Below are 25391 nucleotides of genomic sequence, written 5' to 3'. Positions count from 1 at the left end.
ATACGAAACCTTCAAATTAACGTCAAGTAATTAATGATTTTCCAATTAATTCGCAATAGAGTTTATCCGCGAATTGCCGAAATGAATCAATAAATGTGCAAAAAAGTAATCAATTTTATTATACTACTTAAGTTTCGGATAAGTTTGTTGATGAAATATACATATTACTTTGATATCTACGAGTGTGTATAAACTGATTATATAACACAGGATAGACAATATAAATACCTATTATAGCGTACTTATTGGCATTTTAAATCGTTTTAAGTTTATTGTTGATAGTTACGGCCATTCTCATAGCCGTGGTTGGCCGTAGAGTTGAATGATAGATACATGGATAGGGGACATTTAGGCCTTATTATATATAGACATAGGATATATTATGATATCGAAATGAACCTTTTTCTAGAATATATGCATTGTAATTATAGTTATTCCCTAGAATCATTTTTAGTTAGTATGCGTACGCGATTATTTTTATTATTGTGCATATGTCACAAATCAGTGTATTAACTTTAGCTAACCAAACCTAAATAACAAGTGCGTTGATGTCAGTAACCTGTGATTGCTTATTGATTGGTCAACATATACTTATTTATTTACTAGTAATTTGATACTGCAGATTAGCGGAATGCACTACAGTTTCGTAATTATACGATGGAAGGATTAGGTAAACTATTAGTAATGTAGGCATAGGTGAATCTAGGATTTTAGATTGGGGGTGGCCTGACCCAATCCAAAGATTAAAACAAAAATGGCATTCAAAGATTTTGATGGCGAAAAAAAATCTTGCTTTAAGGATAAATATAAATATATCTCCAAAATTACACGAAAATTGTTGAAAAATAGGTCTTTGTGTTTCTGAAATTTTGCCGTTCCCTTAAAGGACACAGACGGACTAAAAAACATGTTTTTATATTTTGGAGAACTTGAATCCCTTAAACCTTTTGAGATTAATTCTTCAAACTTCAGTAAATACGACACAAAAGTCTTTCGTTGATTCCAATACTTATAACCCTTTGGCCGCGCGATGAGTCATTTCTTCAAAATAGATACTAAGTACACACACATGTATTCCCAAGTAACGTGGGGCAACGACCTCGCGAAAACGTTAGTCGTGACCAAATAACATAAAGAACATTGCAAATGAGTGCATTAAATACAACAATTACTTTTGTTGTTACATTTTTCTCGCCTACAAGCTGACATGTGGCAATTGTTCAAGCCATATTAAGCTGTTGCGAAGTACGTATGCTATAACATAGGTATAAGATAACTGGTTTACCCCTTGAGGAGTTGATTGACCAAAATGTTTAAGCAGATGTTTAATTATTTTTAAATCTTCTAGCGGAAATACAAATACTACTTTTCATAGTTTTTCTTTCAAAATTAGAAAGATGTGTCAAGATTGGACAATTTTGATACAAAGTTTTAATTTCTTCATAACTCCCTCGGGTTGGTATAATATAAATACTCTCTTATGTGATTTTAATGAGTTACAGTTCCCTTATTCTACATTATCTACCTATACAAGTGGTAGAACAATCTGCACCTCCATTCCTGAAGCACTGCCACCACACCTAAATTTAGCTAAAAGCTGTGTTAATGTTAAGCGCTGCTGTACACGACACCCTTTGTCATACTCATCCCAGGTGTTCCAACTTAGTCTGTGTTACTACATATATTTTCATTGACTACTTCTGATTTGATCTACTTTTAGCAAGATTAATGAAAATGTATAAGTAGAAAAGGTAGTTATCTTTTTAACCGCGAATTAATTAATCTCCTTTACGTTGCTATTAAAAAAGTATCTTCCTTGTCCAATTAAACAATTCGTTTATAGATCTGTTACAGTTCTCAAGTTAAACTAAGTCATTTCGATGTACCGTTTCAAGATTAATTACTTGCCGTGGCCCGTTACACATGACTCGCGAATTAAGAGCTCCGTGCACCCAATCCCGTCAGGTTTCGGTAATTGTTAAAATAAGCTGATGATGACGTAACACTACGATTTTAACTATGTAATGTGATTGAATGCAAGTATATTATATACTTGCATTCAATCACATTTTTTTATATGAAACAAATGAGAATGTAGTCTATCTGATGGTAAGTGGCTTTGGACATCTGTAATAAACCCTGGATAACATTAAATTCCTAACTGCGGTCGGCTACGAACCCCAGAGGGCTAAATTGCAATGCCTCGGAAAAGTATGTTACCCTTCCTAAAAACCTCCTTATCCAGAGCTTATTTATATGCACAATGTGACCATCAAGAGAAACGATCTTTCCCCGAAAGGAATATCTTTAAAAGATTTTCTCCTTAGAACCAAAAAAGGTGTAAAAGGTTCTGTCAGGTCACTCCGTTTAGCTGTGTTGGTGATCTCAGTAGAATTACTTTGCTGACGGGAGACGCTGGTTTCTAGATTCGACGAACGTAGTTATGTTATAGTCCGCGCCAAACTGCTAGTCCGCTCTGAAGTTGTTGGGAGCAGGTGTAGTCATACAATTTGCTATGGCGACGCGATTCATTTACGCGATTCTATATTCAGAGCGGACTAGCAGGTTTACGCGGGCTATACCAGCTACAATCAGGGAAAAATGGAAGTGTCACTTTTGAAGTATTATTTTTCAAAAACTAAATAATTTAATACCTATATATATATATAAAGGTTCATCTATGATACGTATTACGTATTAGCTGTTGGTAAAGAATACTTGAGACATTTCTATACGGTTCGCTGATGACAAATGAAAAATGAATCATGTGTTGAAACTTATTGTGTTTTATCAACTACTAGCTGACCCGGCAAAGGTTGTGTTGCCATATAAATAAAAAAATGTTAAGAGTGAACAACCCTTATCACTTAGTGGTATGAAAAATAGATAGTAGCCGATTCTCAGACCTACTGAATATACAGAATATATGAAAAATATATAAAATTTGGTGAAAATCGGTAAACCCGTTTCGGAGGAGTACGGTAACTAACATTGTTACACGAGAATTTTATATATAAGATATTATATGCATTAGAGCTATTGAAAATAAGTACCTAATTCCTTACTAAATAAAAAATTAATACTAATTAATGTACCAAACATTTAATTAGAAAAGTTGACCATAATCGGTACAATTTCCGGCATTTACGATAATAAGTTATAAGTTTAAAAAAAGTTAATGCGTTTCCTTGTGCACTTACGTAGTCACAGTCCAACACACTTCCATGCAATAATAGTTATAATATAAGTAGTGTTAGCAATATATTCAAATTATTTAATTATAGTATTATGTTAATTAATTATTTTGTGTTATATTCTAAATGTGTTATTTTTATAATAATAAGTGCCAATTTATATAGTCACTGGCTGTATGGGTTATACGATTGTGTGCATGAGCAAAAAAAAAAGGAAAAGAACGCGCTTGGCGTGAGACTTGTATTTTACGCGGGAATAATAAAAGTTGTAAAGTGGACCAAGAAAATAGTTTATGTTATTAGTACGTACTTAACCAATATTGTGAATTTTTATTTGAACTGACACAAGAAATTACCTATACTCGTGCGATGTTTTACTTAAAATTGATAATTAATCATTTGTTTCACGACTACCTTCCTCCTGTCGATGTCGTGTGACGGCACGCACGCATTTTAAAATACACTTTCATCTTTTCCTAACACGTGTAAAGAATTATAACTTCAAAGACGAATTTGAGTTACTTCAAATTTTGTTAATATGTATCAATCAAATTTCAAAATTGTGAGTTACGAACATAGGTTACGAAGAAAGAAACCATTTTTCAACCTGGTCTTTTGTATGATATTAAAAAAATTAAAAGGAATACGAAATACTAACACGTAAAGGGGTACTGGGTTTGATTCCCTGCCAGACATATTTAAATGATGAATTTAGAATTCTGTTCTAGATCTTTATGTTTGTTTATTCGTCTATGTACGAGACCATGTCACCCACGACGCGGGGAATCCTCTAGCGAGGTTATGAGTGTAGAAAGCATCTTTTTGAAATTAATTGGCTGAAAATTTAGTAGTTATAAATATATCAAATCGCAGTGTACAATCTGTTTTCAAAAACCCTCCTCAAAGGGAAACAAATCCATCTTTAGCCTTTTTTTTAACGCACACTAATAAGGCCGGAAATATCGAGAGAAAAATGTTTAAAAATACAACTGACAAGATAAAGGAAGCTGTTGACATCATGAGTAATCTAATTGCATAATGATGTAGTCCAAGTCGTCTCAAAACAATATTATAATTTACGTAATTATAGCAAACATAAGCAGTGGTATCCTAGAGTTTGAACCTTAGGCTCTCGATCGGTCGAGGTACGAATCCCAGACCTCTGATTGTTCAAAGTTGTATGCGTATTAGAATTTAATAATAACTTGCTTTAATTATGAAGGAAAAGATCCTGAAAAAACCTGCATACCTGAGAGATCTTAAAAAGTTCGTAAGGGTATGTGAAATCTAGAAAACATCCTGAGGAAACCTGCATACATGAGAGATCTTAAAAAGTTCTTAAAGGTATGTGACGTCTACCAAAACGCACTTGGCAAGCGCGGTGGACTGCCTGCCTAATCCTTTTCATTCTGAGAGAAGACCCGTGCCCAGGAGTGAGATAGTAATGGGTTGATAATATTAAAGTAACAGACGATCATGTAGACCACCATCGAAATGCAAGGACTGCTCCACGCTAGAAACAGGTGTGGCGGTGGTACTCCCCGGTTAAACCCCTCTGATGATACTATTGGACAGTCTTGCAATTAATTATGTGAAACTAATTTAATGAAGGAACAAAAACCACAGATTAGTCACCTTTAGAATATACGCAAAACAGTGATCAGCTTATATAAAACAATTTTAGATCAACCATAAATGCTAAATGTTAGCAAAGTCCATTAGTTATTATGTAAATAAGTAATTACATAGCTTTAATACCCATGGTGTGCAGTGTGACGTAACTCAGATCCATAATAACTTATTAAATAGAATACGTAAACACATATGTATTCAAAAGATGCATATTGTTTTTGAACTAAGCAATGAAATTTGAGCTAATAGTCTACATCGAAAAGGCGCCTAAATGACGTTAAAAAATCACTTTTGAATTAATTTGAATGTAATCAAATGTATGAAAATTGAATGACACGCGATAATAATTATTCATAGAGGAATTGGCCGCTGTCATTTTACTGCATATTTATGAAAAAAAAGCGTGTTAAAAATAGAAATTAACAAGCTCTCACCGACATACGACTGCAGGAAATGGATTAAAGTCATATAGTAGTCAAACAAGTTCAAAAGAAGACACAAGTAACGGAATCGCGGCCGCAACATGCTTTCCCATTATATTCACGCCAATTAATAACTTCGGTTGCCATTTTATTGGAACGAGATCCGGAGTAAAGTAACTTAAAGTTAGGGGAACTTCCCTTACACAAGTAGATACCGAAAATCGATATACTTACGTATAAAACAAAAATCCTCCGGAATTTCTTGAGACACACACTTCGGAAGTTGAGTTAAGGAACACAGTTTTAAGGGACAACACAAATGTCTAGTCGCACTGGAGTTTATTTAAAAATAAGTTAGTGTAAACGTATACTAGTTTTGAATGTAAAACCAGTTAGACGAGACGCGCGCTCTCACCACGCGATTCTGACTGACTGATGACGTGAGTGAAGCGTGGACTGGGCTTTGCGCCGGTCGGGAGTTTAAGTTAACTAAAAGGTCTTAAACAACCACCGTGCTACACCAAACCAGCCCTTGTCACCATGTCTCAATGTCGTGTATCCCCTGCAACATGGTTAAGATTCACTGCTTTAGATTCGCTCCACTTCCATATTGTGTATGCCACGGCCGTTTACACACATTTTTTTCGAGTTAAGAGAAAAGGCGAAAGGATATTGTGGCGACGTAAACGCCTTTGAGGCTAGTGATTGTTCGGAGTTTTTATATAAAACACACAAGACTACATGTGGTAGCTTATTTACAACTTATAAGCACTAACTTAGGGAGCTAGTAGAGCTTAGGCAAATATAACACTTGGTCTGTAAGGCATAAGTAAATATTCATGAATAAAAACCTGTCTCTTACAATCAAGATTACTTATTTATGATCAAGATACTTAATATTACCCCGTCCCCCGACCTTATAAAAGCATAAATTACACTTTTAGGAACTTTTCCCTCTTGTAGCGCACCTAAAGTAATGTTATTTAAAAAGATAGACAATAACTTTATATAGCTCCTTTCCCTTATCTGATTTCATGCGTAATAATACAAAAAATAAATCAAATCAAATACACTTATTAAAATAGTAAATTCTTAAAGTAATCGGCTGTAATGCTTAAGTAAAATCACCATTAAGAAATCATTTTTGGAGTATTATATCGTTTTTGAAAATTAATTATTAATGACCTCTAAAATACTCTTGAGAAATATAACCTTTACTGTCTGTTATCGCCATACGTACAACTGAGATAAAATTGTGCAAGTCATCATCATCATCATCATCATCCAAAAAACTATTTAAAACGAGATGACTGAACAAAAATGATCTACGTGTAGACATCATAGATTGATCAGAATAATACTATATGTCTCTACATTTCCAATGTTTTATCTTTTATGAGTGCTATACAATCTTTTGAATCTTCTTATCAACGTCAATAGAAAACATCTATTGTTAAGGTGTCTTTTCTTATATACCATATCGCCATCTAGCGGGTAGAGTTAGAACTTATGTATGTCAGTTGTCTCTACAATAGAGAGAGACGAAATAATGCCGCATTTGAACTATACCGTCAACTTGCTTAACTTGATAAACTAACTGAATTAAACTTTACCTAACTAATCATTTATAGCAATTATTTCTTAACTTAGTTCTATTAATTGTTGTCATAAACAAATATATAATTTATATATTTAAGTTGTTCTTAAAATAAAATTAATGTATAACAAAAATGTTAAAAAACAAGCATTTTAGTAACGTCATGTTATGAATAATTGAATAGATGGTATGTACCCTTAGTACGAGTTTTTACGTTTGCTCAAAAACGTTCAACGTTTACGAATTCGCTTCTACAACGCTCTCGTGGATCGTATCGGAACTAAAATTCCGCAATTAAAGTTTAAAAAGCGGAACTATAACGCTATCAAAATTAAATTAAAAATGTAAAAATAAATGCATTCTATTTATATTTGTAAAATGAAATGTCATAACAATGGATTATTTAGTTTTTTTTTTAACTCATAATGCAAAAATTTAGTTCCGATAAGGTCCTCGGTAGCGCTGTTCGAGCTAATTCGTAAACGTTGAATTTTTACGATCCAACGTTAAAACTCGTACTAAGGGTACTGATCGCATAGGAGCTAATAACCCTTTATCAATTTTGATTCACAATATGATATAAGGCGGTAGCGGACATTATCACAATAATATTATTAGTTAATAATGTATTTTTGTGGACTAACATTACTTATTATATGTCTGAACACGATTTATCTTTGCGGACGATGACTTGAAAAATCTGAAATTATTATTTTAAGTCTAATGCAACATATTGAAATGATTAATTTCTATGTTTTAATGCAACAAATAATCAATCAATCAATACTTCATTTCAACATTAACAAAATCCTAAAATTGGCTTGGTGGACTAATTTTCACAATCCATTACTAATTTAACAAGATTTAGGATTTAAGGAGATTTAGGTAGGATTTTTCCAGTTTTAATAATAAATTGTAACACTATGCCTACATTAATACTTTTAATCCGTAAAAGAGGGTTGTAAAGCAAGTAGAGTTGTTAAGTTAATAAGTCAGTTGAGCTTGTTCAAGTACTCTATCACTGTGAATGCGCGGAAAACAACTCTATATTTATGTTACATTGTACACGTTGAAGCAATAACTCACCAACAAGAAAAAATAAATATTAATGTATAACCAACCTTAATCGAAGCTACATTCATTGATTTAAATCCCATTAACTACATTAATTTATCTAAAAACTAATTAATTATTATTGTGTCACTAGTCACTGCTGTGTTGACAAGAAGATTCAAAAAAAAAGACCAACTTTATTTTTAACTAGCTGACCTGGCAAAATTTGTACCGCCTCAAAATCTATTTATCAAATATATTTCATATAAAATATAGCCTATGTTACTCGTAAATAATGTAGCTTTCGAATGGTGAAAGAATTTTTAAAATCGGTCCAGTTATTTTTGAGCCTATTCAATACAATCAAACAAACAAAGTTTTCCTCTTTATAATATTAGTTTTTAATAAAGCAGGATCATGCAGGTCACACGATAGTAAATGACTGCTGCCTGTAATATTCATAATCAACCCAAGATAAGATTATAGTCCATAGATCGACCGTTTTGTTGGAAGGATTTGGATGCCGGCAAACTTAAATTATGACGCAACCAACTTAGTCCTCAGGAGTGACCTGTGACGGTGCATCTATGATCGGTTGTAGGTAGAGCCTCTGTTTTACATGGACAAGAAATACCATGGGCAAGAAAGACCGCTTACATTAAATGAACTTCACTTTCTTGTTAATTCAATCTTATTAAAAATTACCTTAAATGGGTATTAAACCAATCCTTTAGTTCTAATGATGGTCAACCGGTTACTGTCATGAACGTGTTACTCGAAGGGTCCTAAAGCCAGTGAACCCTGATTTTCCAATAGGGGTGATAATGAGGCACGCCGAGACATATGGGGCAGTGGGCAAATAGCTTTCTACGTGAGTGGGCTTCACGCAAGTGATGTGCTCTCTCAGCTAGAAACAGGGTATCCAGGAGTTTTATTTTCGTATGGACAAGTCCTATAAAAATCCAATACAAATCTAGCATTTGAATCCACTGCTGGTGATTGGCCTCTATATATCATTGCCTATTCTAACGATGCTGAGCCGTCTGAATCCAGCCCTTTTCCGCCGTCATCTTCAGGCCATCAATCCACCTTTTCTACTCCATAGATACGAGTACATATTCATCATCACGAGTACATAGACTTCATCTGGTTGTTTAGATGTCTTATATATAAAATTCTCTTGTCACAATGTTAGTTACCATACTCCTCCGAAACGGCTTTACATATTTTCACCAAATTTTATATGCATATTCAGTAGGTCTGAGAATCGGCTACTATCTATTTTTCATACCCCTAGGTAATAAGGGTTGTTCACCCTTAATATTTTTTTATTTATATGGCAACACAACGTTTGCCGGGTCAGCTAGTAATTTTATAAACGTTTCATGCTTTTACGTTTACAACAACAGCAAGCAACTCCGTATATAAATTTTGTGAACTTACGGAACAATGAAGTGATGTGAAACGGCCTGATGTTGTTCCTGCTGAGGCCTTGTTGATGGCTATGTTGATGAGAATAGTTTTCCTTGTCCTCCATATTGTTTGACAGTTGCTATCCATATTGTTTTGCTAGTATTGTTCTGAGGTTTTGATGGTACCTATGTCAAATTGATTAGAGCAAGTTATCAGGAAAGTCATAATAAAGAAAATGATAATATTGCTTACTTTTTTAATTTACAAAATACGTACAATAGAAGTACAATTCAGGCAACGCCGAACCGGTTTTAAATTATTCTTAATCTAATAAATAAGGCCACTAACAACATTTACATATTTATTAACTTTTTTTTGCATCGAAAGTCAGATTAGCTTATGTACTTGCATATATCCAAAAGATATGCGGTGACAGGTATTTTGATAAGAGATAAAGCCTCTGGAACGAGCAGCAAAATATTATCGCGCCAATCGGCTCACAAATACGGATTAAGCAGATAGAATTAAAGCTAAACAATCTATTGTTCTTGCAAAAACAATAAAACCTGCAATTAACTGCGGCAGAGTTCAGTGATAACTTGTCCTTCGAGCGCGCAACATCTCCCATCACACGTAAAGACTGACTGTGTACGTTCTAGAAATTAATGTGATGTATTAATCGTTTGATTAGATAGTGTTAATTTAGAACAGATAAAAGATCGTGTAGTGATTAAAGGATTGGATCCCGTTACGAGGCTACTTATCGTTCGCGGCCGGTTCTTAGACCAGTGTGAAGTGACAACCGTAACATGCGGTCGTTTCGTATAGCAAGCTTGTTCGCGTTCCTCGGAACATTATTAGCAGGTGACGTATATATTCCGTATTTTGACGGCCGTAAGTTGCTTTCGAGGTTGACTGACCGGTTTCTCATGTAAACATTTTGAATTCTTTCTCAAACATGCTCGTGCAAGTGCATTGTCACAATTTGATAAGGAATCCGCCTTGCTACTTGGATTAACTACAGATACATGCCGATGTTTAAAACGTGTCGCGATAATGTTTGTGGAATATCGCAATTGTAATGAATTTTACGCTTTGTTTCCTTAAGCAGACAAATCGACTTAAAATGAATTTATATTGAAAACATATTTTGAGTTACGGTTTTTATGTGGTCGTTACACACTTTTATATTACATGAAGTAATAATAACTCTAAATAAATCGTGAGCGCGTGATATAGGCGGAAATGTAAAGGAGGGTTTCTCAAACTACGAACCCCTATAAATAACTGCAAACTACTTTAAAAAGAATATAGATAGTACCATTTCTTTTATTTAATGAGGTATATTGGAAAGAAATACAATAATCAAAATTAGCAATAGATAAGTGATACTAATTAATGTGATGGATGGTTTTCTTTCTTATCGCAAATTCGGTAGATTCTAGGAGTAATTTTGCCTAATTACAATTATTATACAGGTTTAAAATTAGATAAGCAGTCGAAATTATCTAAATTTTGACGCATATTAACTGGTGTACCCCAAGGCGCATCCCAATTTGAGAGAGCTTCTTGTTTAGTAGGTAACTACTACTTAGAACATATAAAATATGTGGGAGATGCCTGCAGATTAATTTCTATGAAAGAAAGAAGTTCAATTCACTAGAGTAATGTGAAATAGGTTTATTTCTCTAAACTACACAAAGTAAAAACGCCATTACACCACGTATATTTTACCTTTTTCCTGGTAACATGTGAAATTTTATAACAACCAAAAAAAACATTCATACCTATAGATTTATGAACAGCTGAAAAGAGCATTTGAGGGATTCAAGATGGATTTAAAGAGTGTTATACTTAAGGAATGAGGTCTTTCAGGTAGCGCGACTGACTCTACGCTGCCGACGCTCCTAAGCCGTAACGTCGGCGAAGAATTCGAAGTAGGCATACCTACATTCGCTGGAGTACAATCATGCGTGCTCGTCACCCCCAATGATGGTACAATTGGATTCATACCAGCTAATAATCATTACCCAGACAAATATCACTTCGTGGGAGACAAATTGGATATAATTACACCATGTCAAGCTATTGTGAGGAGTGTAGAAGAAAGCGACGCTGGCCTTTGGACAATCAGGGCAGTAACGAACGGAGGCCACGAGTTCTCACAATCCTATCAGCTCACAGTGAATACTCCTACTACTCCAGGTTAGATTTTGAAGCAGGTTTGGTTTAACCTTGAGGATTTGAATTCAGAACCCTTTGTATCTAGTCACATGACCGCTTTGATTCATTCGAGGAAAGTAATGAGAAAACACTCATTGACGTATTAGTGTGTACTCAAAATTTATTTATATCAACAGTTACTATAGTTTTCAATTTATAGGTACATATATTAAAATGTAAGTTAACTGAATGAGCCAATTGCTATGAAAATACAAGTTTAGCTGTAAGGAGTGTTAAAACTGTAAATAATGACTTATACGTTATGAATGAAAATATTACCTTCCACAGTCAGGTAGAGCATAAAAACTTTTCTGAAAAGGAACAGTATCATTTCTTTGATAGAATCAGTGAGAGTTTAGGAATCATTTTTAAAAATATGCTGAGAATCATGCTCCTTCCAGTCCGAAAAAATCTCCATTGTGTTTCCGGACAGCGCTGAAGATTATTATGTGTAGAGGTACAAAGAAACAATAATTTTAATACATCACGTATTTAGCACTCCTCCTTTACCGCGCCCCTTTTGTTGAAAATGACCCTGTTACACATTTTTACGGCACATTTGTTATAACAAATTGTTATGTTATTTTGTCATTAACTGAAAAAGTCAGTAAAGATTAAGTCATAAATATTTCAAAAAGGGTTTTGATTATATCAAGCAAATATAAAAATAAATTATAAATGTAATGTAAAAAAGAGAGACGCTTAAACAAGGCGTTTTAACTTCGTCCTCATCACCTTTGATAGATCTCAGGGCCCTAATCATATGGCACAGGGGTCAGTTACCATCGGATGGACCACATGCTCTATCTGTCACTACTATAATATAAACAAAGATATTCATTCATTGACAATCAGGCCCCTTACTTTTGTTATTACGTACCTTAATTCGCAAATCAGCCAACTCCACTTTTTTTCAAAATGTTTTTTTATTTATTTTGAATTCGTTCAACGCCACTTAGTATCAAAATAAATAAAAAAAACATTTTGAAAAAAGTGGAGTTGGCTGATTTGCGAATAAAGGAATCGTTATGTAACATATACATTTTTTTTTATAATATAGGAGTAGGTAGCAAACGGGCATGCAGACCACCTGATGGTAAGTGGCTACTGCCGCTCATGGACATCTGTAATGAACCCCAGATAGGATTAGATATTCCTACCTGAGGTCGGCCACATATGCGCCGCTACCCCTGAGGACTAAGCTGGAACGCCTCCGAAAAGTCTGTCTCCCTTACCACCCTTCAAACCGGGACACAGCAGCGCCTAACACTGCTGTTATTAGGTAGAAATAGGTGTGGCGGTGGCGCCGCTGGAGTCGAACCGCAAAGGGTTCTAGCACCTTTAGATTACCTTCTAGTTTGTCCTTGTAAAATAAATAATGTAATGTCACATTTGCACAATGTCAAAGAATACTTGGAATTTATTTCCCGATGGCCAATGATTGCTCAATTTTACATAACATACCTAGATTGTTACTACGAGTGTGTTATAATTGCAGATAAATGTATTTATTAATTAAATAGTAATAATCATTAAAGGCGACAATAGTTGTTCAGAAAACTAAGATGATGGAAGATTTTTCTATAAGATTTAAGTTACAAAGTGACATGTATTCCACCTGATGATATGTTAAATGCCGCCTGTATCTGTAACCAGGTCGAACAGAGATTATCTGAAGATCAGATATTCATTGCCACTCTTAAAGAACAACCGCACCTTTCTACAGAAACATAAGAATTTCTTCACGCTAGAAATATGGCTGCTTTTTCCTAGTATTTAGTCCCAAGAATAATATTGCGGCAAAAACCCAGAGGGTTTCTCAAGGAGAATCTCTAGAGTCCCAAACGGTAATCACAATAATTATAAAAAAATAAATCACTTATTTTTTATAATTATTGTGATTACTGTTATTATGTAGAAAGGGAGGTTAGTTTCAAATTATTGTTCTAAGCTAATAATCTACAATAAAAACCTTAATCTTTTGAGGACACAAGGCATTTGCAGAGAGCGTTTAGATACGTATAATATTCTTACGGCAATGAGTCCAAAGTCTGAGGTCCAAGGATTTCAAGGAAAACACCAATAATTACAACGTCAGAGGCAAAACAAAATAAGAATTATCTATGCAAATACAACTTGAAAAGAAATGTGACTAATAAGTAGAACATTTCATGATAGAAGGCAAAAAGGTAAATATGAACGTAGTTTATTTAGCGTACGTGAACGTTAGGCTCACCACACATTGGCAACTAACGCCTGAGCGTAGTTGCGTAGGCGACCATGCCTAAAGGTATTAAGTACTTGCTTATGACAAGCAAAATACAAACAGACGAATTTTCGATGTTGGTTTAAACAGTTAGCCACTCGGGCTTCAAAGATAATATTAGAGTGACAAGCTGTATTGTATGATTTTATTTGAAAAATCGAAGGATTGAGGTTGATTATCTACAGGTGTATATACATATGTTGATTATATACATATGTTTACCACTAAGTAAAAAGTCGAACTTCTTTTAAATTATTACTCCAGTCGCTTTAACCACAACGTAATCGCTAAGAACCATCAGTAATAAATGAACAATTCAAACAATTGCTTGTCTACCAAAGTTCAAAATGATCTTCGAACATGAAGAAGAAAAAGAACTTCGAATGAAAATGTCGACACTTCGTAAGCAATAATTGATTATCGTTGGCCGTTCATACCGAGCGTTAGTCTAGCAGTTGCTATAGCGATAGTAGCCAATGTGTTGCCAGCCTAAGACTGTGCGCAATAGGACAAACACGTCTACGGTAGACACTATCAAAACTGCGTCTATAACCGCGTTGATTATTTAATTTATTTAGTTTTCTATGACGTTGTGGCGATAAATGGATGTTTTTGTTGATCTCTGACGAGGAAGATATTAGCGTCTTTTTATAAGTAGTAAAGTAGTGTTATCTCTGTCATCATCAGCATCTGATGTTGACGTTGATTCATTTGAGTTATGACTAATTTTGTCGTGTGATTAGGGATTATATAATAGGAATTCATCACCCCCTGGGATTTGCCTCTACTCCTCCTAGAATACTAACTTATAAGCATCGTCCCATTCAACAGTGTCTTAAGCGGTTGAGACCTCTAATCTCTATAAGTCGTGTCATTTAACATACGTTCCTATATCCCTTTATTATACCATTTGTATAGATAGAAAATAGGATCTAATTGAAACAATAATATAATATCTTATATATAAAATTCTCGTGTCACAATGTTAGTAACCGTACTACTCCGAAACGGCTTTACCGATGTTTGCCGGGTCAGCTAATATACGCATAAAATAATAAATAAGCAAATAATTAAGTTTTATTAGTTATATCGGCGATTGTAGTAGATTGTCTTCAGCGACCGACGACAAAACACGATCGCATGATTGGGAGTTGTCGCTCGTATATTACTGCCCTTAATAAGCATATACGTTTTATTACAAAAAAAACCCTAATACTCTTTAATTTTATTATTTTGTCGCCCCTTAAGCAGTATGTACCTGATTTAAAACTCATCAATGCAAGATCAAGAATTGTGGCGCTACAATTACACATCATTAAATGAAGTATGTGACCTTCTTTATAAGATATCTAGTTAGCGTCCTACCTAGTTACATTCCTCAAAATTCCTGATAAAACTAAAACGTTTTTTAGCGACTTAGAAAAAAGGATGTTCTATCTTCGACTGTATGTATTTTTTGTATTTACTTAAAACATATTCGTTTGTTTTACTATTGTAGCACCTACAGAATCTCCTGATGATGAAAGTGATAAAGAAGTCCGGTATTTACCAGAAGAACACTTTGATACTCAAATTGGCGAAACACACGACGTTAAAATTCCGGAACGTGACTTTGTCAGCAGCGAAACTTGCCTCATCATAACACCAGATGGACGTCAAACGAATTTACAAAATGTTAATAATAAAGCGTTAGAAATCATAACAGATCCTAACGTTGCTTGTGGAATAAAGGTGACCGTTGATTCAGAGGAAATTGTTGGAAATTGGGTACTAATATCCAGAGGCGAAAGCTTAGGCTCTCGGATTGAAAGGAGATTACGTTTTACGATTAGCGTCGAAGGTATTTACATATTCATTTCATCACCTTAATCCACATATCTACCCGTATCGAGTCACGTTCAGTGATTACATCAAAACGGTCCTGATAGTGTGATAAATGATTATTTTGTATACATTAATTGCTTTGTCGATAATAATACCGATATTGTTATAATTCTAGAGAAGGTTAATGCAATGCCAAGTGAAGTTAGCGTTGTCGAGGGAAATGATTTTTACGTCCGTCTTGAACAGCAGAGTCCTAATCCTGAAAGTTGTAGGCTTCTTGGACCTGATGGAAAGGAATATGAAGAATACGAAGTAGACATACGCTATACTGACGCATGCGGTTACATTGTAAAGAGTGTAAATGCCAATTATAGTGGAAGATGGCAAATAGTATATGGAAACAGAATTATATACAGAGCACCTATTCAAGTTAACGTCAACAAAAACGGTAAATTTGTAATGTAAATCGTCTAACAACTAACAATAACAATGTATACACCTTTACTAACAATCATTAACAACTGTTCAATGAAATGTAACTTATGTTTTGGTAACTAACGCGCGTACTAATTAAGTTTTTAACATTTATCTTAATGTTAAAAACTAACTAACAATAATGTTAAAAACTAACATCAATGTTAAAAACTAACGCGCGTACTAATTAAGTTTTTAACATTTATCTTAAATGTTAAAAACTAACTAACAACAATGTTACTAACATGAATGTTTTAAAAACAAACGCGCGTACTAATTAAGTTGTTAACATTTATCTTAAATGTTAAAAACTAACTAACAATAATGTTAACAACTAACGCGCGTACTAATTAAGTTGTTAACATTTATCTTAAATGTTAAAAACTAACTAACAATAATGTTAAAAAATAACATTAATGTTAAAAACTAACGCGCGTACTAATTAAGTTATTAACATTTATCTTTGCATCTAATCTAGTTCTAATAAAATTATTTAATCATATTTCACAATTAATTGGTACATAAATGTATGTCAATCTGTCTGTTTTATGGTTTGTTGTAATTCAGAATTAATCTACTAATTGTTGTAATCATTAATACTGGTTCATTGTTTTAAAACATCGCTTGGGGTTACTCTAAGTAAGCGATTTTGGGATGAAATAACAGAATTACGATAACGGAAGTGCAAATAATCGCTAAATTTATGTATGTACTTTAATTGTTATACAAAAAAAAACTCGACAGCCTCAAATTATATCCTACGTAATTATCACAATTTATATGTATCCAACAACACTTTATATGTTAAAATCCGTCAATCCAAGACTGCAGCGTGTGCCAAAGAACGTGTCAAACATACATACGCTCGAAAAACATTAGTCTCCGCGGTCGGGTAAAAAGTAAAATCTATTACAACGTTGACTCTCGAATGACTACCATTTTCCTAGTGGATATACATAAATGACATTAAATTAGTTCTATCTACTAATACCTTACTAATACTATGGTCATCATTACCATATTTGATCTACTGATAGAAGTTTCTTAAATGTAAGATTGAGTGAGTATTAATTCCATCATCACTCCTGATTAAACTTTTCTCAAGTTCATGATATTTGCACTTACGTCATTTTAATTCAAAAATTGATATTGACAGCAATATAATTTATGTTTTCACTGGTTTAGGTGGACAAGGCCAAGACCAGCCGCAAGCCTTCACTTGGACTGTGGACCAGCCGGTGCACGAAGTTTTTGGTCCCAATGATACCATCTACTGTAGGGTAATTGACCCGAAGAACGTTGTTGTCTCCGATGGTTTCGGCAGATGCAACATCACCTTGCCGAGAGCCAGCAGCGACTATGATGGGACCTGGAGGATGATCGTAGGATTGGAAGGACGAGTTCTGACTGAGGAGTCTACATTCTCAGTCATTGTTGTAAACGCATGTATGTATTCAATTTGTTTAGATTCAGTTGGTTTTGCTTAGTTTCCTGGTGATTTGTAAGGGGTTACGCTTGAGAATACTTGTTAATGCAATGTTAGTATGAAGTTAAACTCAGGATCTTGAAAGTATGACACAATTGATCGGTAACGACGATAAAGAAATAGGTTTCTAACTTAATATTTTGATATTTTACCGATTTTAATCTATATTTTACAGTACAAATTTTAATCGAGTCTAAATATTTTCTTTAGAATTTGATATCTATGCACCATACCAAATTTTACAAAATCTTTTTTCTAGCTCCAAAAGAAAGAGTAGTGACAAACGTGACTTCGAACAAGCCTATCGTGACCTTATCCTGCTCCGTGTCCAGCCCTTACCCTATCCGCGCCTGCAAGTTCCGTACACCATCTGGACGCATCCTGCTGGCTAGCCCAGGAGTAGGCGAAGATCGGTACACCTTCCATGGACAAGGAAGCAGGTAACAATGATTATTATGCAGGACTAACTGTAGTGGAAGTTTTAAGTGGACCTAAGTGGTCAGTGAGGTTGAAAAAGAAGATAGAAATATTGAAGATAGTATTACTTACGGTAGTTGAGATAACCTGCTATTATTTATTTCAAATTGTAATTATTAGGATCATCCTGACTAAAATTATTGTGTCAGTATAAACAGAGACAAAGGTAATTACAATTTTCCAAATCAATGAGCGAAAGTGAGGAGAAGGCGTAAAATTTTTTGAACCCTATCGGTCAAAAAAGTCACTGAAAATGTATGGACCCGAACAAGTACGTATACATACGCCACTGACACTTTCGTAAGGGTTTCCTCTCTACTATAATATGTAATTCAGCATATTATTATTAAACATTTATGTTTTAATTACCTATTAAATGATTTCCCTCTAACTGTATATGACGTATTAATACAATTAATGCCTGCTATGTACGCCACATATGAGTTCAGCTTTAGGTAGAATTTCTGTTCTTTTCAATACTGAATACTTTATTGCAATCATGGTTAGTTTTACAATTGTTCTATAGAACATAATTATTATAATAATCATTTACAATATCAGGAACACATGAACCCACAATAGGTGTAGCAATGAACATGAGAGCGGCCAATTTATATTAACAATTAAATTTCGATTATAGATAGATAGATAGTCCATACGTGGCAGTTTCCACTTACGAATACATCGACTCAGTGCTCGTTTGATACTTCTATAACATGATAAAACCATTTCAGCTACGAATCAGGAGTGCACAGCCACGACTGTGGAATCCAGATCACCAACCCACAACAACGAGACTTGGGTATCTGGCGCTGTGGTGTGGAGACCACTGGGGAGACCTACTATGGTTTCCTACCTGCACTGTGCCCTTGGATGATGCGTGACCCTGAAATAGCTGCTTCTGTCGTGTCAGGTTTGTTATACCAACTATACTGTCATGCTATAACAGAAGGAAAACATCGAGAAACCTACTCGTCAGTTCTTTAAATATCTCTAATGTCTGTGAAGTCTACCAATTTGCACTTGGTCAGCGCGGTGAACTATGGCCAAAACTTCTCTCACTCTGAAAGGTGACCAGTGCCCAGCAGTGGGATAGGAATGGGTTGGCGACAACTTGACCCTCTTATTCTTCTTCCATTTGATTTTCTTAAAAGTATATCCTTATAATTATAAGTACTCCGTAAATTAAGCTACAAAGATTTCTCGGGACCTTAAGTACTGAAAACTTGCATGATTGTCTTGTCTTGGTCATATTAAAGAGAAAATTTATTCTCATTTACAATACTTATTAAAAGAAAAAAAGATATATTGTAATCAAATGTGTAATGCCACTATGTGTTTCTTTCAGAACCTACTTTGACCGCTGACAGAGAGAGAGTAACAGGCCTAGTGGGCGACAATGTCGTGATGTCATGTTCCGTGCAGTCCCCCATTCGCTACTGTTACTTCAGGGCTCGTAATGGAACTATCTTCAATGTTGGACCTGGTGAGACCCTTATTAAACTAGCAGCTTTAAAAGTGGTGACCTTTGTGATTCAAATCTGAAGGCACCAACGATACTTATTTCTGCCAAATAACAGCAATGTTACTTAGACATTTAGGCTGACGGTTTTAGGGGCTTTAGGTAGACTTTAGGCTGATATTTGTATGTCATAACAATATGACTAGATATAATGGAACTGTCATTAATATGTAAACCACCGCGTATACCTATATCTATAAACAAATAAACTATTTGATTTGATTTGATTTGACGAATTGGCTAGGTGATCAATGATCATGTAGCTGCTTTGAAGGATGTCCTAAATGTCTCTCCACTTAATATGTGGTCGACAGTTTAACTTGAAAGGTAGCACCACCACATCTGAATCCAGTGACAAGTATAGTTTTAAAATAATAAGGAGTTAATAGAAAAAGAATTCGCCTTCAAGCTGGAACGTGATATTTCTTCCAGGAGGCAGCTCAACCGACATGGCGGCTTACGCTGGCGCTGGTCTGGACTCCGGCGAGTGCAGCATCCGATTCCGCACCCTCAGGACGGACGACACTGGCAGATGGAGCTGCCACGTTGGTTTCGAAGACCGCAAGCCCGAACAACGCGTTAACTTCGAGGTTCAAATTGATGGTCAGTAGCTTGATGATGTTTAAGGTCCCGTAGTCTATTCAAAGTATGATCTCTTTTTTATTTTTATTGAAAGAAATATTACTTGAGCGTAATTAATTGAATTGATATTTGAGACTCTGTTGCTATAGCAATCTTTAAAAAAATTGTCTCAAAAGATTACGATTGACGTCATTCTAAATATAGCGGACGCTCCAAGATAGACCTTTTATGCATTCCATTACATGAGTATCAAATTTTAACTTTTGAAAGAAGTACAAAAAATGTATAGCAACGTACTAATAAAAAGGCACACGAAGTCCACATAATTGGATGTCAATGAATGAAAGAAAGTTTCACTTTTCAAACATTTTAAACACAGATTCATGAGACAGTTATCTCTACTTTTTACTCTTTACAGATGTAATGGTGGTATCCCAGATACATTTGGCTGGTAGGTTATACGTAAGAGGTGAAGCAAAGGGCAGGGAACTCGACTATTGTAGATTTGTGAGAATCGACGGACTCGGTGAGACATGCTTGAACTATTATTTTTATTATATTATAGGCGTGGACTCGTGGCGGTCCTCCACGGTTCGGTTTGCATGGACGTTCTTGCCGCGGACGTGTAAGATGTGGAATGAGCTTCCTCCTGTGGTATTCCCAGAGCGCTATGACATGGGGCTCTTCAAAAATGGTGCAAAAAGAGCTCCCACACAAAGCCGGCGATGCATTGGCGACTCCTCTGGTGTTGCAAATGTCCACAGGCGGCGTTGACTACTTTCCATCAGGCATCACGTCTGCCGTTAGGCATCGTTAGGTTAAACTATAAAAAAAATAAAAATAAAAAAATAGGCTTCAAGTAGAACTCCTGTTCTACACGGAACTGTTTGCCAATATTCATCGGTGAGAATGATCAATGACCATCTGGTGGACTGTATCATATCCGAATTCTACCTTTAAAAAAGCGTAGTAAAAGATATAGTTATAAGTAAAGATATAGTTCTAAAACAATGTTCTAGATTTATCGACAAAATATTTTATCAAATATGCAACTGTATCTGATAATACAGACAGAAAGGTGTCATTATTGAACATTACAAACACAATACAATAATGTACAGCGTTTGAAAATGTAGGCAGGCAAATTTTAGGCAGGCAATTAAATTTTAGCATTGGTCGAGAAGATTGTTTGATTGCTCTATATGCCTTGCCAGCTTTTGATAAATGCACTTTTTTAACACGAACTTACAAGAAATGGAATGAATTGACAATTCAATTGACATGGAACTCTTTAAAAAAAGGTCAAAAAGAGCTCTCCTCCAAAGCCACATTTGCATTGACAACTTCTCTGATGTTGTTAATGATCATAGGCGACGGTGACTACTTACCATCACCACTTGCTCGTCCACTGAACTGTAAGTTAAGTTTTAGCTCAAAAATACAATGATCATCATCATCAACAACACATTACTGTCCCACTGCTGGGCACGGGTCTCCTCTCATAATGAGAAGGATTAGGCCATAGTCCACCGCGCTTGCCAAGTGCGCATTGGTAGACTTCACATACCTTTGAGATTCTTTTTTTTATTAATCTCTCAGGTATGCAGGTTTCCTCACGATGTTTTCCTTCACCGTTTAGCAAGTGATAATTAATTTCTAATACGCACATAACTTTGAAAAATCAGAGGTGCGTGCCTGGGATTTGAACCTCGGACCCCTCGATCGAGAGGCCGAGTTTCTTAACCACTAGGCTATCACTGCTTTTAACAATACAATGATACTTTACCTAAACCCATTATTAATATTCCAGGCTTCACTGACGAAGATATTCCAGCTCCTTACATAGGCGATATTCGCCTAGACCGTGGCTTGTGCAGCATTTGGATGCACGACCCGACGATTTTGGACAGGCACCCATGGACCGTGGTCATGAAGATCAGGGGTCAGAGCACCGAGATATCTAGGACCACAGACCCCACGCTGCCACCTCCCGGCCCTGATGGTCCCTTGGTCATCTGTAAGTTTCTTACCCTAGTAGATTAGTTGACCCTTCTTAATCCAGAGATACCTTACCAAACATATTGTCTCAATGCTGGGCAGGACTTTTTTCCCAGAATAAGAAGGTGGTAGAACCCTTTGTGGTTCGACTTCGGCGGCACCACCGCCACACCTATTTCTACCTAATAACTGCTGTGTTCCGGTTTGAAGGGTAAGGGAGACATACTTTTCCGAGGCGTTCCAGCTTAGTCCTCAGGGGTAGCGGCGCGTCTGTGGCCGACCTTAGCTAAATATCTAATCCTATCTGGGGTTGATTACAGATGTCCATGGGCGGCAGAAGCCACTTACCATCAAGTGGACTGCATGCTCGTCTGCTACTCCTTAATATTATATTATAAAAAGAAGGGTTTTGGGCATCGTCCATCACCTAACAATCCACTTTAAACTGGTGATAGAGCCAGTAGATCGACTGAGAAGGTACAACGTGAAGCCCTTAGGTGAAAATGTTTACAAGCTGAATTACATATTAAGCCAGTATTTTAGTCCTTAAGTGTAGCAACACATCTGTGATTAGCTTCATCTAGAACTTATTTTCTATATAGAGTTGGTTACAGATGTCTATTGGGCGGCAGTGACCACTTACCGCCAGGTAGACTGGACGCACGTTTGCTATTTCAATCATATAAAAAAAAAACATACAACCTTTTCTCGCTAAATCAATGACCCTTTCTTTATTGTTCTTTTCTTTGTTTATAACAAACATATTTAACGTAACTGTGTAATTTCTATTCCAGACCGCATACCGATCTACTGGATCATCTTCATGGTACTGGGTCTTTCGATGATCGTGACGGCAGCTCTCGTTGGGCCTAAGAAGAACCGCCGCTGGGCCTACGAAAGGGCTTCAAACCTTCGTAAAAGCTTCCGCAGCAGCTTTGCCAAGAAAGCTGTGAACGAACAGAACGTCACAGAGAAGAACACCGCTAATGCTGCTTAAAAACACTTATATACATATAGATATATAACATGAAACTTGAGCTTAGATAGATGAAGCAAGCACGTAGACTCCATGTTGTAAAACACCTGTCAAATATATTGCTTTTCCACTTCTACTCTTTGTGGCATTCTAGGGTCTATTTGATTACTTCGTCTACGGTTTTGACTATATTAGATGTTTGCTGCAAGTGAGCAGAGCGGCTGGTAGACTATGTAGAAATATGTATCGCGAGATTTATTTAAATGAAATCAAAGTACGTTGTCGCAATAGAACTAAATAGTGTTATTAATTAATTATGACATTTTCCATGGGCTATGATATTGCAATATAGTGTACAGAGGGGTAGGGGATGTTACTTTTTTTGTTTTTCATCGACAAATTTGAGCGATTATTTATATATTATAGCTTCAGAGGCTAACCAAATATAATTAAGTTTTAATAGTGCATTTATTAAATACAAAATTTGTGGAAACTAGTTATAATTGTCTAATTGTAAAATATCAAATTATAGTGTTACAAATACAAAATGTGTTCAAAAATAAGATTGATCTTTATAATTAGTAGCGGTAAAATATATAATTACTAATACAAATATCATTTTACATCGATTACGTCAACTTAGACTTAATGCCAAAGTTTTTTTTTTACTGACGCGACTTTCCCCTTCCCCACGACTCTTATGGACCCTTTGCGACCCCCCAGGGGTTCTCGACTTAAACATTGATAACACTGATATTCTCTATGAGGCAACGTTTATACGCGACTCCGCTCTCAACACACTTATTACTAAGTGTATGCGCAAACTTCTACCATTTTTCAACTTAAAGCTCCAAGTTACGTGTTTTTGTTATTTGTTGTTAATTACTTGATATTTAATGTTATTCTTATAAATATACGTATTTATTTTTGTATAATATCAATATATACTTTAGTAAAATTTCTGCGAGAGTTGGTGCTTAAAATGTACTTACGATTTTATTAATAAACGTCTATTTATTTATTACACTGAAATATAAATATTGCAAATTATTTTGTTGTGTTATTTCAATATTGTAAAAGTATCTGTGATTGTCTAAAAATAAACATTATGCATTGTAAAAATATTGGATTTTATTATCTTTTTGAACCTGCTATTTTGGGAAGCTGCCTTCAAGATTTCGCTATCTAATCGGACAGCTCACAACATAACGTATTCATCCGACTAAACATATTAAGTATAAATATGTATGGAAATATTTTTTTCGATAAATTTATTAAAATCATTTGGAAAATAGGGTTGCCAACTGAACCAATAGGTGAACCACGTTTGTCCCTGTAGTTCCGGGATCAGACTAGGGCTACGGTATCCTCTGCCTGTCGTCGGCAAGAGTGGGAGCTCTAATCGCCTGGCTAGCGACCCCGGGAAGAACGATGGTATGTGTGACCTCATACCGTCGTACGCTCCACACGGAGTGACGAGCTTCATAAGCATCTGGGCGGAGCCAGAAGATCCCGGAGTCCTCTACGCAGCGCTGAGGACGGTTACCGGGGGGGGTTTTAGGGCGGTAAAAGTCCCACATAACCCGTCGTTGCTCCCACGGCGTCGGCTACCTTTTGAAGGTTTCCCCCTCGTCAACAAAAAAAAAGGTGCACCACGAAGAGTTCTTTAATTTTACTCATCCGTCAATTCTTCAGCCTTTTGAAGTCTATTACCGGATATAGGCCTCGCCTAATCTGTAGGTACTGGCCCTAAAAGTCCCTAAAAACCCCCTACAAAAATGAGAATAAACTGTTTAATGTTTATAATAAACTGTAAGTGTTAGCGACGTCTTCAACCCGTTAGAATTAGTTATGTATAATAAGAGTTTTAATTGAAAATAAAAGATAATCTATATTAGGTATTAGGGATATTTATAAGAATGTAATTTGATAGAATAGGTTGTTTTATTAGTTAGAATAGTTTTAGAAATAATTAAAATATAAATAGTAACGAAAAGAGTTACACGTGTCAGTTACACGTGCCAGTTACACGTGTCACCATTATAACCTTGTAACCTTGTGAACCCCGAATTATCCTTGGACACGTCGCGACAGGTCCGAAAGGCAGAAAGAGACGCGTGAAGCGAGATAGGTATATGCTCGCACGCCATTGGCCTACAGAGGCATATTACTAGTGAGACCTGTCGCGCGTTCCGCACCTTAATTCGGGGTATAAATATAGGTCCGATTTGCGGACTATGTACAGTCGAATT

At 35.5% G+C, this 25391-nt stretch overlaps 2 protein-coding genes across 3 annotated transcripts in view; one reads left to right on the top strand and one right to left on the bottom strand.

The window, feature by feature from the left end:
• Spec2 (CDC42 small effector protein Spec2) overlaps positions 1–5684 on the bottom strand; it is a 70447-nt gene extending 64763 nt beyond the window's left edge. For both annotated transcript variants that reach the window (XM_073077169.1, XM_073077170.1), the window contains exon 1: positions 5483–5684. The gene's annotated coding sequence lies outside the window, so the exon portion shown is untranslated. The remainder of the gene's footprint in view (positions 1–5482) is intronic.
• Positions 5685–9897: 4213 nt separating this feature from the next.
• Positions 9898–24173, top strand: LOC140745367 (uncharacterized). The gene is made up of 12 exons (XM_073077168.1): positions 9898–10175; positions 11187–11516; positions 15299–15640; positions 15800–16072; positions 17284–17544; positions 17844–18024; positions 18796–18974; positions 19410–19547; positions 20016–20186; positions 20584–20691; positions 21976–22182; positions 22958–24173. Exons 1-12 carry the CDS (start codon positions 10121–10123, stop codon positions 23158–23160), a joined length of 2448 nt encoding a protein of 815 aa, XP_072933269.1. The 5' UTR covers positions 9898–10120; the 3' UTR covers positions 23161–24173.
• The last annotated feature ends 1218 nt before the right edge of the window (positions 24174–25391 follow it).

Source organism: Epargyreus clarus, unplaced genomic scaffold (assembly GCF_041222505.1).
Source record: "Epargyreus clarus isolate Ecla_fem2 unplaced genomic scaffold, WU_Ecla_fem_2.2 ptg000010l, whole genome shotgun sequence".
NCBI lineage: Eukaryota > Metazoa > Arthropoda > Insecta > Lepidoptera > Hesperiidae > Epargyreus > Epargyreus clarus.
Note: the sequence above shows the minus strand (reverse complement) of the source record. Positions and strands in the feature narration are given on the sequence as shown.